The sequence below is a fragment of the Anarrhichthys ocellatus genome, unplaced genomic scaffold (assembly GCF_004355925.1).
Source record: "Anarrhichthys ocellatus isolate YVR2014 unplaced genomic scaffold, GSC_Weel_1.0 scaffold85, whole genome shotgun sequence".
Classification (NCBI taxonomy): domain Eukaryota; kingdom Metazoa; phylum Chordata; class Actinopteri; order Perciformes; family Anarhichadidae; genus Anarrhichthys; species Anarrhichthys ocellatus.
This window is the reverse complement of record NW_022280115.1, coordinates 855435-874154: the sequence shown is the minus strand read 5'-3', so window position 1 is coordinate 874154 and position 18720 is coordinate 855435. Positions and strand designations below refer to the sequence as shown.

At 40.4% G+C, this 18720-nt stretch overlaps 1 protein-coding gene across 1 annotated transcript; it reads right to left on the bottom strand.

Moving 5' to 3' along the window:
• Window positions 1-11119: 11119 nt before the first annotated feature.
• LOC116398562 (tissue factor-like) lies at window positions 11120-18015 on the bottom strand. The gene is made up of 7 exons (XM_031874966.1): window positions 17807-18015; window positions 16428-16542; window positions 16231-16320; window positions 15648-15754; window positions 14742-14920; window positions 14025-14175; window positions 11120-11858 (listed from the first exon to the last, which is right to left on the bottom strand). The coding sequence occupies exons 1-7, from the start codon at window positions 17871-17873 to the stop codon at window positions 11725-11727; spliced, it is 843 nt and encodes a 280-aa protein (XP_031730826.1). The 5' UTR covers window positions 17874-18015; the 3' UTR covers window positions 11120-11724.
• Window positions 18016-18720: the final 705 nt, after the last annotated feature.

Here is an 18720-nt window from a genome sequence, read left to right as displayed (position 1 = left end):
AGTGCAGAAGTATGCAAATTGGGACCCAGCAATTGATTTTCTTGGTTTAGTACATACACTAAAGGATAGGTGTGAAAATATGAGCAGATTGATGTCAAACTGCGACTTTGAAAGACTACTGCCAATTCATTATTTTATATTGTAGTTGATCTGTTTTCCTAGCTGCCATTGGAGTCCACACACCACTGTCTGTATTTTTCTTCACTAATTCACTGCTGTGAGCTGTAGAGTGTCCCACTCACTATATACAGTATGTGAACCCTGTCAAACATGTTTGTTTAAATTATGTATTTTTATAAAAGATGACCTATATATTATTTTTTTGAACTCTCACCAATCAATTTCAGTATCAATTGGGCTGTAGTATGTACCAGATACTAATTGCATATTGGATACCGCCCAAAAAGCGCCCCCATCGTTTTTACAAGCAAGTTATTGACCCACATTTACAGCCTCAAGTGGCGGTACTAATCGTGACGAGAGCAAAGAAGGAATACGGGCAAAGAAGTATAAAGGGGAACAAAGTCTGCGTAGGGAGGTGATTGCTGTTCCTGTTCAACGCTGAGGTATTTTAACCCAAGGCACTCAGGTTTTCACACTTAGTTCATTTTTTGGGTGTTATGGGGCTACTGTCCTGTCTCAGTTGATTATGTGTTTCCTTTGTGAACTGCACGTTGGGAAGATAGTTTAAATCAAGAGCACACTCAACAATTAATAGATCATCAAGCAGATTTAGTAAGAGCATATTTACAGTAATTTGTGTAATGTGTAATTTAACAATCTACATACTCTAAACTTGCTTAGTTAGTATGAAGTATGGAATTGGGACACGGCTGGAATCAGTCACCAGGTAGGATGAGCAGCGCTTTATTGCTTTACGGCACGGAAAATTAAGAGGGTTTAAGAGGGTGGTGTTCGCCCAGCGGAAATGGACCGAAAGCTTTCAGAGTTTCTAACCGGCAGGTTCTTAAAGGAAAGTTCTGATAGGCCAGTGAGCACAACATGTTTACCCTCATCAAACCAAAGACATCAGAGAGAGGGAGTGAACGCAGATAGAAAAAGGATTTTATAGTAAATGGAGTGCTAACTGCTGCCACCATGGACTCGGTTTTGCCTCTGAAGACTGTAGTGTCCAATCCAGCTGTGTATGTGTGAATCTGCATGAGGAGAGTGGTTAGTTCTGCTGGTTGAATGGATCAAACTGCATGAAGTCAAACATTTTCCATCATTTTTGTTGAACCTGCAGTAGGTGTTGTCGGCAGCAGATGCAAGTTGTGAACACATTGGCATATCATCACCTTTTTAATATAATGCGGTGAACTTGTTAGCAAGCAGTTATACATATTTACACATTCAGCAGACACAGAGCAACGTTATCATTCATATGCAGTCATGTTTGTGTCCACCTGATGAACGTAAGTCCAATATTTACTCGCTTTTAGCTCAGCTTTTGGTCTCCACCAACTCCTGAAGAAATATCTGGCTGTTTAGCTGTTAAATGCTCCACTACGTTCACCAGGCAGTAAGTCTTTAATAATGGGTTGACAACAAACACATGTTTGTCTCGCATTGAGCCTCTGTTATACTTACCCCATATAGAGTCACAGGGACATGGCTGCCGCGGATGTGTGACGAGAAAACGTTTTACTCTTTTATACTCCATGCAAATTTCTCCTCACGGTAAACCAACATTCTCAAAGTTCTCCATTTTCTTCACCCATCTGCGTGCTTAGAAAATGCTGCATGTGCACAGACTGCAGCAAGCACTTTTAAGCTTAAGCTTGTTTTCTGAATGGAGTTTGAATTGATCAGGGTTAGCCTATGCTAACATTGCAGCTCCCCCATCAACACTTAAAATAACGTCCTCTAGGCTTAAATACGGCAGCAACATTATTGTTATATCATAGACAGTTTATACACATGGAGTTTTGTCCGGTCTTGGTACAAATATGAAGTACTAACATAGATATATGTATACAATATCTTTTCCTCCATCTCTGATTCAACACATCAGGACGTCAGTGACGTCAGGAGGAGAATCTCAACACTGATAGGCTTTCTTGCGACAGCCCACGCAAATTTTTCGCAACAAGTTGAAATATCTTAACTCATTTGCATCCCCCATTTGCTTCTATTCACGTTTTTGCATTGACTTTGTATGCAACTGCGTCACACGAAAAAGGTGGGTTTTCAGTTGTTTGTGTCTGTCTGCATTTGAAAGCTGTGAGAGTGGTGAGAGTGAACCAAAAGAGTAAAGTTGCAGCTGGACGGTGAAACAACAGACTCAAACTCACTATAAAGCTCTGTTTCAGCTTGCTGTAAGGAAACAGTCCACAAATACTGTGTAACGAATACATCTTAACCTCTGTGCTGCAAAGCGCTGTACATTCAACATACCATGTAACCAATTCATACAAACACAATGCATGCCGAGGGTTGTTTGAATATGTTCAATAGTTTGTGTGATGCAATTATCAAATCCTTGTCCAATACTGTTCATGCGCACAATACAAATGATAAATACATAATCAACATTATTAGAGCCATGAAGTGGTGAAACTGGTACTGCCTTTCTGGACTTATCTCTACTCTCTACAGATGAATAGTTTGTCATTTGGAAATGCAGTTTCTGCTTGTTTCTGCTGTCTTCTTCCATCTGAAGAGTCACTATTGAACAATATCTGCCCATGATCACTTATTTGGTCATGTTTGTTTGTTTTAATTACTTCAGGAGTTCATCTTTCAATCACACAATGTATCAAATCTTCGGCTCATCTGTGATGATCTGTTGGTAGATGGTTTTGTCACACCCCTCAGCGTCTGATACCGACACACAAGACACCCTTTAGAGACGCACCAGGCTTTCAAGTAACTTCAATGTAAACTTATCCGTGTCATTATTAGACTGCTCCGGAAGTCAGTTGACTTGGTATAAGGCCAATTCATACTTTCCATGTCTGCGACTGTGGCTAAGTGGAGAGTAGGGTCGTCCTTCAATCAGAGGGTCCGCTAGTCGCATGTCGATGTGTCCTTCAGCGAGACACTTAACCCCAAAATTGCTCCTGTAGCTGTGCCTACGGTGTAGATAAAATCTGGATTGTAAGTCGCTTTGGATAAAAGCGTCTGCTAAATGACTGTAATGTAACATAAATGTCGCTATGCGCCCGCTGCAGACCCTATGTGGACGTCCGCGTGCAGTCCAGTTTTTGCGACTGTGCGGACTGCACACATATTAGTATAGTATAATTTCTCTTTAAAAGTATACAAAGACAAGCCAACGTTACATTACCACAACCAACTGGAATGGAAAGTGGATTGAGAAATGCGCATGCGTGGAGTGCCAAACCGTCCGTGTGACAAGTCCGCAGCCGTCCGTGGAACACAGAAAGTATGTCAGAGTCTTAAACAGCGACAGAGTCCACTTAAGGACGAGGTCGGGGTGGAGACCAGGAGAACCACTGTCCGAGTCCCGTGTGAAACTAGAAGTCAATGTTGACTTTTTTTTAAGTTACGCACATTATCTACTTACCTGAGACCACACATATAATGTAAGGCTACCCAACGGTGGTTAGGTTCCAAACATACTTATCTGAACCCAAACTGTGACCTTTTACTAAACCTAACCAAGTAGTTTGGTTGACGAAACTACCCAAAGGGTCCTAAACATGTGTCCGTAGGTGACGTTTGGGAATGAGAACGGGTTGGAGTTACCCACTTCTTATTCTAGAGATCTGTGCAAACCAGAAATATTCAGGAAGTCTGACTGGTCGACCCCGTTTCTGTTTTAGGAACTGGCTGTAATCTGAACCAACATTTTCTATTGCCAAACTGACACAAACACATCCATTCATATGACAATATCACAGATTGAGTTTCATAGAAGAACCACTCATATGGCCAGATTTGTTCAAAAGAGAACTGTGCAAAGGATTTAAGAACAGTTAAAGTGAATTATACCGAGTTCCACATCTGAGTTCAATGAAATCAATCTTCCACTCTCCAAAGCTAAACAAAAACAATTATTTGAAGAATAAATCTCCGTTTCCTTACTAATAAAATGTTGAAAATGATCACTGTACATAGGCACATGTAGTAAAAGAAACATCTCATTCCTTGCATTGTAAAAATAACCAGGTTAGCAAGTTATTTTATTATTTACACAGAAGGTAGTTACATTATTATTTGTTGTTGACATATTTATTTATTTATTTTTGTAATGATTAATTTTGGTATTTATTTATGTACTTATAATATGTAACATGATCAGAATATTATTGAAAGCAGTAATATTGTTCAGAGAGAGAGTAAAGTTGCTCCTGGGGCTGTTCATTCATGTGTGTGTGTTTTCTATGATGTGTGCACTTTAAAGAGCCATGGTTGAGTGAAATGATATTCAAAAGAACTTCTGTGTTTTGCCATGGTGACATGCTTTCTTGTTATGACAATACATTTATTTGTGATGTTGTGTGTGTTGCTGTCTAAATCTGAGGTTCTGTGTTGGAAAAAATAAGAAATAAAACTCACCTATGATTCCAACGTGGTGTCTGGTTTGTCACTTTTTGATTTGTGTCAATGTACATGTGGTCTATCCAGAAACAGGAAGAGGAGCAGTGAGCAGCAGCTGGAAACAGAATGAACTTCCATTCTCAGATAAACCAACAATCAGGTCTGTCATGGAAACAACACATCTTGTGTACTTGTCAGACTGGCACCTAAAACCTGAAGCTACAATTGATTTCTTTGACCACTTGGGGGCAGTAGAACACCCTGAACAACAAATCACTTTGAAACTACAGCAAACATGTTGCTTATTGACACATACAGCAGATGCAGAGGAGCATTATCATTCATGTGAGTTAAGTTTGTGTTCACCTGATGAAATTAAAGGTATAATATGTAACTTCTCTATATTAAAATGCCAACAAACCAACTTGACCAATATTATATACTTGTTGAGTTGTGGACTTACCTTATACCAAATGTTTCCAACAATTGTCAATGCCTAACCTTAACCATTCGAGGTCAATGCCCAACCTTAACCATTTGAGGTCAATGCCTAACCAATGCCTAACCTTAAGGTTAGGCATTGACCTCGAATAAATCCTCTTGAGCACGACACCCCGAATTCGGGGGCTCTCGGGCTCAGCACCCCTGAAAATCATGTTCGGAAAATAGCCTTATTCTTCGGTAATATTGTGGATTTGTCCAGTTTTTTTTCCGGATTAAACAGCAACATATGGGCAACACTATCACAAAAGTCACTTTTTATACACTCCAAACACAACTATAGACTACTAATATAAGCATCTAGAAAATGTGGCATAAAAGAATAAAATCCTGGCCAGAAATCGCCATTATGTGTACTGCAAATCAATATTTGCACCCTGATGCTAGCTGCTACCAAGCCATGCAATGCATTTTATAGCATTAACACACGTGGCCGAACACATAAATACCTTTGGTTTTTCTCTCCATCGAAGCAGTAGACAGCTGTGAGTGGACAAAGGTGCCATCGTACTGCCCTCCGCCAAAAACAATCGTGGGTGTTTGGTCCGGTTTTATGAAAAATGAGTACAATAACGTAGCAGATTATCCGTTTCAAAGCTGGAATCATTGTTGCTAACTGCATCCTGTTTACTTCCGAGCTGTTTCCAGAATAAGAGCGGTCAATCCAGCTTGGGCGAGCGGTCAGACTTCCGGCGAGCGGAAATTTACGCTCGGGGATACACGGCACTTCTTGCAACTTTACTGGCTGAAACTTGTGTCAATCAACACCAAATTCGACACAAGCCTTCCTGAGACTCTCACGCGTCGAAGGAGGGCTTATTGACTGAAATCGACCATGATAGGCTACAGCCCCATACACACACATGAACTGAGAAAATCCTATAGATGACAGCCAGAAACAGGCTCTGATGTTAGGAATCTCAAAATGATTCCTAACAGCTGTATTTTGATGTATTGAATAATATGAATGATAAAAAAAAGTGAAATATATAGTTATATAGTATATAAAAGTACAATGTAAGAGCTGCAACAGCTGGTTCGAAAATGATGACCTCGCTTGACCGCTCTCTACTAAAGCCTCTTATTCTTCACTTTATCCCACTTTAACCTTTATTCAGCAACTACTGATCGGTTGTGCTATGATTTGGGAGACTTTTTAGGGAGATATCTGCATTATTTCAACAACCTTATATCAATAAAAGTGCTTTTTATCAGGCGAACCTGATTATTTTCAATTTGAGCTGTGTAATGTCTTCATTTACTATATTAACCAGCAACATATACACAATATTACCCACTGAACAATCTCACAAGTGTTGTGATCTGATTATAGCATCAAAAATTATTAAAATAGACCTTGTAGTTACAGAACTGTGGTCACTTTTGTATGGGTATGCTATTTTCGAGCAGAGGCCTACAAATAGGGCCCGAGCTTAAGAGGTTTTAAGGTTAGGCAAGGACCTCGAATGGTTAACCATTCGAGGTCAATGCCTAACCTTTACTGCTTGGCTTTCCTCTGCCTCTGCATTAAAAACCTCTTGAACGATGAATAATCGTTATTTATCCATTTACATTGTTCTGCTGTGAGTTGCCTGGTGTTGGAGGTGTCAGCTGTAGAAATGTCTTCCCTCTCTCCAATACAATGGGACAAGATGGCACTTGGCTTGCAGTGCTCAAAGTGCCAAAAAATACATTTGAAAAACTCAACACCAATGTCTCTTTCTAGAAATCAAATCCCCTGATACTCCATGTCTTTGCCACACTGGATAAATTGTTCTGTACAGCGGAGAGGAACTGGAGAGTTGGTGGTGACACCTCTCATGCACTGTTTTAGTCAGATACAGATCGGACCGGTCGGCAGATGTTCAGAAACATAATGGTTCGTCTCCATACAAAGAATAAAGCATGATGAAATCTGGAGAAACTTTTCATTTTTATTGTTTTATTACTTTTCCACACTTATGACACAAAACAATAAAGAATAATAACTCTCAATAAGGCTAAAATAATAGAGAAATATGGATTTGAAGAAATGAGTTTGCTGATGTGGTTGTAGTTGCGAGGGGGAGCCACTAGGTGCCTCTAAAGAGATTCATTTACTGTTTTTTTTAGTGGTTAACAGTGCTGGCTGGTGAGGGCTGTGCCACATCCAATCAATTTCAGCAAACATCCCACAATGATTTAATGCAAACACATGAAGGTATTCAACACGCATTACTACTTTGCAGTTAAATATTTAACATTTATTCCAACACGAAAAAAAGCAGTAAATAACACTTTGATAAACACGTCAGGACATCTTATTTTTGTCACCCTCACAAGCAATATAATATAATAATATATATCATATATATATATAATATAATATAATATAACATGTTTATTTATTGAGATGCCCCTATGGACCTTGTTATAGGAGGTAAAGATCAGGAGAAGTAAACATGAAGTGTAATTATGAATACTGACGTTAAATTAAGCTATGATGAGTTTTCACTGTTAATTTACCATCTCTATTAAATGTTGATGCCTCCATGACCAAGTTAAGCAGATGAGACTGAGGACAACTATGTAGAAGAAAAGATGTTTACTTTGCCTAACATGTAGCTTGACAGAGTTCTCCATGTGTGCCCTGGTGTTCTCATGTTTCCTTACGTCCTCATCCCTCACTCCCTAACTGTCCGTGCTGGATCTGTCCCCGTTGTTTTACAAAGCTAAATATGTTTGTTATTAGCATGACTGCATCCAGCGAGCCCAGGGGTCGGCAACCTGCGGCCCCGGAGCCGCATGCGGCTCTTCAGCCTCTCTGTTTAAATCAACATTGAAAACTCATCATAGCTTAATTTAACATCAGTATTCATAATTACACTTCATGTTTAGTTCTCCTGATCTTTACCTCCTATAACAAGGTCCATAGGGGCATCTCAATAAATAAACATGTTATATTATATTATATTATATTATATATATATTAGTGCTGGGCAAGTTAACGCGTTAATTTCGCGTTAACGCATTCATTAATTAATGCCGACAATTATTTTATCGCGGGTTAACGCATTTTAAAATTTATTATAATTTTTTTTTTTTATTGAAAGACAAGAGACAATACATAGACATAACAACAAGAGGATGACAAGAACAGTGGGATAAAAGCCAGCAAACATCCTATAGTCAGTCAATAATAATAATTAAAAAACAAAAAAAAAAAACAGGTAAGTATTTTTAATTTATTATTATTGTAACGGACTGTCTCATGTTTATCGTTTTGTATTAGAGATATGATGTCCCTTCAGGGTTGCCGTAGAGAAAAGGCGACTTCCGCTTCTGGTCGAGGGCAGAAATAAAGAGAGAAGCTTCACCAGCTGTTGCTCTCCCTGGAGACTACTGGACATCGCTGCGGTAAAGTCAGCAGACACTCAGATCTCCGTGGTCAACTCAGCAGACACTTACATGTTAGTGCACCTATATGCTGACATTCACCGTAAACGCATTTAAACGGCACAGATCGGGAGCGAGCTAAGGACTTTGAAAGTTAGCGGAAAGATTAAGTGAGACAACATCCGGTTTCTTCAGACGAACATCCGGTTTTCAGAATAAGATGCCAACAAAGTATGAATTATATTCAAATTAAGTATAAAACATGCTACCTGCATCTCGTGAACCAAATGTTATTGCCCTTTTGTTCATATAGCAGTACTTTTAAAATAAAAGTGCGCAATACACTACTTTTGAATTCATTATTGAACTTTGCCATAACAATGCGATTCATCGCGATATAATATATATATATATATATATATATATATATATATGTATGTGTGTGTTTTATATTATACTGAATATTATTATATGATATATCTATATATATATATATACTGTATATATCAGTGGCAGGCCGTGCATTTTATACCTGGGCCTTCTGTGCTGTCCTAGTTGAACAGCTATGGTGCAGATACATGAATCCGTGCATGACGGGACGCTGCGTCATTAACGGACAATGCATAGTCAACTTAACAATGACAACAACAAAGTCATAAGAACCAGTCACATATATTTATATGACAACAAAGCATGACACATCAATCCAGCAGACCTGCAGCGGATCCACACATTCCACCACACAAGAGCACGAGCCATTCAAATATTAACGTTACTGCAGATGTAAAAAAACAAACGCAGTTTGTCACTTACCGAATGCTGTTCACTTAATTAAAGACAAAGTCCATCCTCCTTTCTTTGTTGACAAAGAGTTTAATCCCAGTACATCGTTTCAGTTCCAGTGAGAAGTCCTTCTCGATTCATGGATGAATCGACCGCGACCGGTCGTGACCGCCAACCACCGGCCCCCGCTCGGGTTTCTCCAAAAGTTGTCAAAAGCACCGTAGTGTCCTGCCGTGCTACGGCGTCCTCAGGTTAGCGTAGCGTAGCTCCAAACACCAAGATGCTCAGTTAAAATGAAACACATTCCCAGCCATAAAATGTGCGACGCTGTCAGCCAGGAACACCGTTCATAAAAGTAAATAAACTACACCAAGCAAAACCCTAAAAATGTTATAATTTCTTCCATATCTTTCAATTTGAACTCTTAGTACTCCGACTAACTTATGCCAGCTTCCTTAAATTTCACATTAGTCACGCGCTGGCCCACTGACCAATCACGGCGCACGTTAATGCAGACGTACTTATCAGGCTACCTGGGTAGCATCAGCACGTCAAAGAATATGCCCAACATCTTAAACTAAAGATCTGATTGGTTGAAGACGATGACAATCAACAATATTGTCCCCATTCACTTAAACTGCAAAGTCTACCTAGAGGACCTCGGGCCTCTCTCCTTACATAGAGACATAGAGGCTGAATCTGATTGGATAAAAGCTCTCCTTAAAACAAGCTATGCTGGAAACAGAGCAACAGAGGAAGACAGGAGCTGTGCAATGAGAAAATAAGCTAATGGGAAAAAAAATTACAATACATGTAGGCTAGTGTATTTGTGAAAAATTATTAAATTATAAAATAGCTATAACTTTGTGATTCTGTTTAGGCCAGCAGAGAAGGCTTAGCTGGCCCTGATGGCCCACCACTGGTATATATATTATTATATTATACTGAATTCCCTGTGAGGGTGACATTAATAAGATGTCCTGACGTGTTTGTCAAAGTGTTATTTACTGCTTTTTTTCGTGTTGGAATAAATGTTAAATATTTAACCGCAAAGTAGTAATGCGTGTTTGATACATTAATGTTTTTGCATTAAATCATACTGGGATGTTTGCTGAAATTCATTGGATGGCCCTACCTAGAAGATTTTCCACCAGCCGCCACTGGAGGTCAGTGCAGTTTCTCCTCCAAAGTTCTCCTCTCAAATGGGTTTTGGAGGAGTAGTGCTCGCACTCGCTTGTAGAGACGGAGACGCGCAGTTTGGGGCGATACAGATTCTGCCCCAAGCTGAATGTATTTGAGGACGCTGATTGGCTAAATTGTATGTCACACATTTATATCTTTAATCAGCAATTGGCTAAACTGCTTCATAGACCCGCCTCCTGTGGGCGCTTTCTCCAGCGCCCCAGAGCAGCTGAGACGTGCAGACAGGCAGAGAGGACGAGGAAAAGCATATATTTTGCGCAGATATCATATTTTACACATATTACTGGGTACATTCTATATTTCAAAAACACAAATATTGACAATTTGTATATTCATTCATTCATTATCCAAACCGCTTATCCTGTTCAGGGTCGCGGGGCGCTGGAGCCGATCCCAGCTGACATTGGGCGAAGGCAGGATACACCCTGGACAGGTCGCCAGTTCATCACAGGGCACATACAGAGACAGACAAACATTCACACTCACATTCACACCTACGGGCAATTTCGAGTCTCCAAATAACCTGAGCTGCATGTCTTTGGACTGTGGGAGGAAGCCAGAGAACCCGGGGGGAACCCACGCTGCAACGGGGAGAACATGCAAACTCCACACAGAAGGACCACCCGGGATCGGGGATCGAACCCGGGCCCCTCTTGCTGTGAGGTGATAGTGCTAGCCACTACACCACCGTGCAGCAATTTGTATAATTTATTTTTATTATTATTGTTTTTTTTGTGGCTTAAGGGGGGGCGGTGACCTAGCGCCCTCTATTGAGCAGCTGCCACTGGTGGTTCATTCTTTTTGTTCCTGACAGAACTTTTAAGGGACATTTTAATGAAAGAATAAATTGTGAAAAATATGTTGAGTAGAAACAGTCACCTGGATTGACATGACGGGTTAAAAGAAGATAAGGTAAGATTTGGAAGTTGAGGGAATGTTATACATTTAGTCATACAATGTAACAGGTACACAAATCACATTCGAAATTATCTTAATTAGATCATTCTTCCAGTTGGAACTGTTGCTGTGGCATTTGATCAACTAAAATGAAGCTGTACTTGATTCTTGATGTACTGATGATCATTAGTCCACATAGGTCGTTCACACACATGGGATGAATACAAGAAATGCACAGTTGTTCACATTTGTTTGCTCATAATGCAGTGTGCCTTACACTGTCATAGCAAGCTGAACATGTTCATCTTAATGTAAATCAAAATATGAAATAGAAAAATAATGACGACAATTCACCGTAATCAAAGAGCATAGCGATGTAGAACCGTGTTTTTTTTAGAAACAGAGAGGAGAGAGACCAGCTCCCTGTGTTTGTAAGACACACACACACACACACACGCACTAAACAGGTGCCGATGACTGAGACGTGTTTTTTTGACGGCAGCATTTGCAGCAGAGGACGGTCACCGTAACGATGATGACGAGGACTGTGAGCAGGATGAAGACTGCACCGACCCACGCTGCCAGACTCAGCTCTGGTGGGACAACGAGAGTCACAGTTAGACCGATGGATCTGTCACTTTAAAGGTGCAATGTGTAAGAACTGGCCGCATGCTCCGAACAACTAGGGGGCAGCATTTCACCTCTACTACTGGGTGTAAACAAATCTTAAAAAGCCAACTGCTAACTAACAGCAGTGTACGTTTTGAACTAAATCCAGAGTGACTGAATTCGAGCTAACTGCTAACTGCTACTGAAGCTCCATCCGTCTCTCTAAGCCTAGCCCGCTCTCCTCCCAGCGTAGTAGTTTCCTTATGGACGGGAGGAAGAGGCGAGGGTGCCAGATGTTTTTTGCATTTCAGACACTTTGGATTGAATCCAATAAACAAACAACACTGACCCTTTTGCTTCAACGTGATTGACAAGCCCTCAAGGCAGCTCTACTTCTTGGTCCTCTCGTTTTGGACTGAACACAGACTGGACGCTACAGTGACTCACTATCGCCTCTCGAGGTACAAGTGGTACTACAAGACAGGACGGGCCGGGGCGATCTAGTTAGCATGCTGATTTCACTAGATTTCTCTGAAACAATAAAACGACGTCTTCTTTTAATATTTTAAACAAAAATTCGGACCACATCTTAAACATTGCACTTTTAAATGTAGATTATAGTTTTTTAGTATTGTAGCTCTATAAATTAATGGTTCAATGTGTTTGGATCATCTGACATGATGTTTCCATGCCAATCTAATCACATACAGAAAACATTTAAGGAACATTTCTTTGATATTTAAGCTTTTTTGAAGAAAAATATGACAGTGTTTTTCCTTTTGTGATTCACATAAAACAAATGGGTGGAATCCCACCTATTTTCAAAACACAAAAATATCTGCTTAGCAGATGTTTTATGAATGGAAATTCCTGTTTGTCAGGCTTGAGGGATTCAATGTGTTTAGGGTGACTCAGAGACTTGACCACAAAGTACGTCAACCGGAACGATCTCCAAGCACGTAGACAAAAAAATGTCTTATCCATAAAAACCACAAGCAGGACTCATGACTCATGACAACCCCCCCCCCCCCCAAATAAAGCCCAAAATGTTTATTCTTCCTGAAACTGAACCTAATGCTTGTGTCCATGCGAGTCTTTGCCCATCACATGAGGACTGAGGCTCCTGCCTTAATGTGATGCTGATTCATATTTATGTCTGTACCCTGTTTGGTTGCAACACATTCTCACTCCCAACTCAAATACTGACACTTGGTCAGTGGCCCTGAGCATCTAGCATCATTCCTGGACGTGTCAGTGAGGTTGTGTTGGTTTCCACTAGTTACATCCATAGTGTATTTTCAAAACAAACTTCCCACGTAGGTTTAATTCGATTTTAGATTTACTTAAGCAACAAAAGTACTTGGTTAGGTTTCCGGTGGTTTGGGGTTAAAATAAGTGCACTTGTTACATAAAATAACGACGCTATGATAGTCGGGAAGTAATGTAAGAAAATCTTTGTGAAATAAGTAAATGTTGACTTTTGGTTTCACACGGGACACCAACAGTGGTCTCCTGGGTGAAAGGGCTGTGTTTGTTTGACGAGTTGTGCAACACATTCTCACTTCAAACTTAGCCCCTAAGCTTCAAACTATGATACTACTACGTACTCCTCTGGCCTCAGCTTGGAACACGTCAGGGATGGCGTTTCATGCTTGTGTACATCGTATCTTTTCAAAATAAACTTCCGTCTTCACAGGGCGTTAGGTTTAGGCAATAAAACCACTTAGTTTGGTTTAGGTTGACGTTAAATTGACTGGCTAACGAGTGTCAAACGTGTCATGTGACTGGTGAATCACTTGAGTCAAGACTGATATGACAAAATGTCAACATTCAATTTCAGTTAAGCACAGGACACAAACAGCGGCCTCCTGGATGAAAGTCCTGTGTTTGACCTATCCACCAGCCTGTGTGGACCATCTAGCTCTTTATACCGCGTCACTGGCTCTGACAGTCTAACAGCGATGCAGATGGGTTTACATTGGAGTCAGTTGAAAACCCTGGTGCATCTCATACAAACGCCAAATGGTGCCTCGTGTGTCGATATCAAACTCAGAGGAGCACTGACCAACCGTCTGTATTTGACGAGCTGGGAGCGAGACCTGAGTGGTAGTGTAGTGCATACAGAGTGTGCGCAACTTGCAGGACGTTACCGTCTCCGGGTGTGCACCACTGGATGCTCCAGGCTCCTTGCTGGGAGCTTTTGGGTCTGGAGGGGATGAAAGCTGCAACCATGAAGCAGTAACTCTGTCCCGCATTCAGCTTTGACACCTCTGCTGTACTGGAGTTAGATATGATGTCTCTCTACCAGGTAAGAAGGAAATATTACCGTCAATCACTTCAACATCTATCCAACTCACCGTTAACATTTAGACATTCATAAATTCTTGAATAGATAAACACATTTATATATATATATTTCAAATCTAAAATCTCATCATCTCTGTCGTGGACCTTAATGTTTTTGACATATTTCAACATGCAGTAAGTATTTTTTATAATATCCAATCAGCTTCTAAAGCGGCTCCATTCCAGTATGAACCGTTACACTTATCTATATTATCATCTGTATTTTATGTTTGGGTTCACAATGGAGCAGCCTCCACGAGTCTCTGTCTCTCACAGGCGAGCTCGATCTTTATACAGATTAACCTTAACTCACCTTTTCAAAGAAGGCAACGTAGGCAGGCAAGAAGGCAGCGTTTCAGTTAACGCTGAAACATTTTTGAAGGGCTTTGGAAAAATTCCATTTACTCTATGATCATCCTAGTCGGTATTTTCACTATTCAACTGTTTGTTAGTTTTCAATACTCTGGTGAGACTTTGTTTGTATGACTGAGCTTCATGTTGGTGGCACCTGAATACTGTACCTTGCCTGTGCTTCCAGACTTGTAGTAGCTGATCTTATACTTGAGGTCTTTCTTGAAAACGTCTCTGAGGCTGAGCTGCTTCCCAAGCTCATGAACACCGCTCAGAGGATCTGTGATGTTGACCATTACTCTGCTCTCATCCACGACTTCCACGGTGAAATTCACTGCGCTGATGTTCGCTGAGGAGAGGATGAATCACCAGTAAGGATGAGGCTCAGGCTTATTCAGGCGGGTTCACAGGGTCTAATTCATAAAGCTGAAGGATGTGAGGTAATACTAGCTCTATCTTCCAGCCTTCGTCTCCTTTAGCGTAATAAAACATTGCTGTAATTCAAACAATGTAAAAACAAGTCACACTTGCCAGATAACAAAGAGAACTGACATTTTATTTCACGACACTGAATGTGTTTAAATGCGAGCTAGTATCCTCAGGTTTATCAGGGTAATGTGTTGTGAATGTACACACTTTATCCTGGTTTTCAGAAAGCTGGACCTGGAGTACTCTGATAAAAAATACAGGGATACACCTTATCCACTGTTGGTACTGAACGTAGTGACTAAGATTTTCATGATTTAAGACCCACATGCACACATTTGATCAGAAACCTGACTACTATTAGAACCACGTATACAGCGAGATGAATAACCAGGTCTGACATATTCCATGAAAGAAGCATGTCCCAAATGTGATCAATGAGTCCTCCTTATGTGGACTCATTAGAAACATATTTGTGATACGTCATAAACAAACACAATCTGAGAGGAAATATGTTTCCCTCGAAACGTAAGTGACGATGCAGTTTCGTTGTATTGGTTGCACGTTATTTTTAGGGGACCAGGCTGCTCATTGACAACTCTGATGTGTGTTATGTGTGGATTTGTTTTGCGTGTGCATGCTATACCTACTCTCTCTATAGGGGTTGAAGGGAGGGCAAGGACTGTGAGGGAAGTCCTCCAGGTCATAGTCATAGTCCACGGTCACAGGCTCGGTTTTGATCTGGACAGTGTAGGTCCTGTCAAACAGGAATACATAAATATGGGTGGAAGATAAGTAATATACATTCAACATGCATGGATGGATTTTGCAGAGAAGAGAGGCCAAAGCTCAAAAGTCTCAAGCAAGACGGTCAACCCTGAGATTCATCTAAAAGAGAGGACAGGAAATTCTTAAAATGAAATGTGAGAAGTACAATAATATTAAAGTCAGCATACTGAAACTAGAACAGATAATAGAACTTCAAATATACTTCATAGACATAAAATTGTACACATGTGGCTACTCATAATTTATGATAGATCAGATAAAGATGGATGAGGTCACCAGAAAAAAAACAGACATACAAGTCTCTGTCGGAAGATCATAAAATTTGATTGGCGTTAGAAATTACAAATGAATGTAAAGTGCTATAAGTTACTGAACCTACCAGATACATAGGCCCAATTGAAACATTACAGAACTTGAAAAGACTTGAAAGGACAGAGGTCCTACCTGTCCAAAGGTCGGAGGTGGTCGGTCAGATCACATTCTGAATGTGACATTCGGATGCAGTCGGGACTCTGACTCCATTCAGGCTCCTCACTGATAGTCACATGACAAAACAGAAGAACAATGATTTAAATGATGTCGTCAATGCAATGTCCCCAAAAGTCATGAAAACACGGCTGTGTGTGTGTGTGTGGACTCACCTATGGTACGAGACAGTGTATTTGTAATCAGAAGCGTTAGTAGTCCAGACGAGGATGGTTTTAAAGTCCAGAGACACCCAACGTACATTCTCCGCTTTAGGCACAAAGTTCTCATCTATGAAAAAAAAATGTAACAACATTCGTTTTCTGGTCACCCATGATCTCCCTTCCTGTTTTAGTTATGTTAGTGTAGTGTAGTATCACAACGAATACTTATATGTCCACTTTGATAGATCTGTAAACTTTGACATCCACCTCCCTATCCTCCTCTTTCTCATAAGCAGACCATAATTACAGTCAGACCTTGCCAGTTGGCAGAGCTGAACGTGAGCCAGAAGTGAGACTGTTAGTAACAACCTAATACAGTTTGAGATGCCTGGTGTCCAGCACATTCTTGTAACATTCCATCTTGTTCTCATTGCGTTCTTTTCTTAAAACGTCCAAATGTTGTGGAACATTTTGTTTGGTTCATTCCTTGCTTCTAACCCATTTCCACACGTCTTTAAAAAAAATGCTGCGTCATGATTAGGTAAATACCCTGATGGAACATTAACTGATTACAGAACAAGTGAAGAATGTTACAACTGTGCAAAGTTCTTGTTCCATTAAGCTCATGAAGATTCTCGCTTTAAATAATTGGCCAGACTTACTAAATGAATATTAGTGACATTTCCAATACAAATAAATGTCGAACATGTATTTTATCTACAGCTTGTATACCTGGAATATTTAATGCATTATATATTTAGGCCGAACAAACAAATGTATAATACCTAACTTAACATAACAAATTATTGGTATCTTTCCAAGATGTAGAATTCCTCTCTGTCCAATATCTATCTGACACAGTGGACCTCAGCTGTGAAATAAGTTGCATCATATTGGAACACAGAATATCAGCATATTTGATGAGCTAAACAGCGTATATGTGGTGGCGGGACATTAAGGTGACCATGACACCAGAGACTAAAGTCTGATCATCACACAAAGCCAAACACAAATGGGCAGAATAGAAATAGAGAAAACATGATGCTGTGCCCTTTAGGGTGGCCTTCCAGTGGAGAAAACATAATGACATGCCCTGTAGGGTGCCCATCTGGTGGAAAAAACATGATGAAGTGACCTGTAGGGTGCCCATCTCGTGGAAAACATGGTGACGTTCCCCTGAGGGTGCCCTTCCAGTGGAGAAAAATAAATAAAGTGCCCTCTAAGTGTACCCTTCCAGTGGAGAAAAAGTCAGGACGTGCCTTCCAGAGATAAGATCCAGTGGAGAAAATGTGATGAAGTGCCCTATAGAGTGTCCTTCCAGTGGAGAAAACATGATACCCTACATGCACAAAACATGCACGCTTATCTATCTATCTATCATGTGCTTTTACCTGCAGTAGTGATGATCCAAGCAGACAGCCAGACTCCCAGATAAAGCACCGTTTTGAGAGATGCCATGTTACCACAACCCAAAATCCTTTCTCTATCAATGCTTGATCTTGTGAGAGCTACCTGAACCCAGGAGAAGTAGCTGTAGGTAAGATGTGCTCTTGGTTTAAGCTGCTCAGGCTGACTGTTGTTTCCGGTCAACAGTACAGAGAGCGTGAGAGCTGTAAATGGGGGAACTGGGGGACGGTTCAGGGTTCCGTCTTGTTCTGCCTGCTGATCCCTCCCACATGCCGGCATTCTGATGGGGGGAGTGTACAAGGATCTGTTCAGTTTGAACTCCTCCTTTCACCAAAGCACAGATTAAGGACATGAATGTCCTTGGACTGACACACGATACTTTGAAAGATGGAAAATGTCCCTGTAACTTACCCGTGTGTAAACTCACAGAAACATGAGTAATCAGTTAGCAATGGTTACACCCACAAGGACAAGAACCAAATAGTTCATTCTTTCTTTGTGGGAAGAAGATTCTCGGCCCAGTGCTGCTCATGTATTCAACTGTGTTTCAGTGAAAACCAAACAGCTTGAGGCTACGTTGCCTTGAAACTTACCCCATTGTAAATGAGATTTAAATGCTCAGTGGGATTATCTTGGCTAAATAAAAGTTGAATACAAAAATAAAAGTGTGTGGCGGTGCCTGTATCTGCAGAGACCCTCAGCCTATATTTTCTCTTTTCTTCTTACTTTGCTGGGTTATTTATTGTATATTCGTCCCATTAACATTAACAGAATAATGGCAAACCCATTCCAATGATTTTTGCATTTAATATGTAAAAAAACAACTGCAAACTTTGCTGCTATAAATTGACAAACCCTGATGCTTCTTTGAAATATCCCTCAGCTCTCATTCTATTAT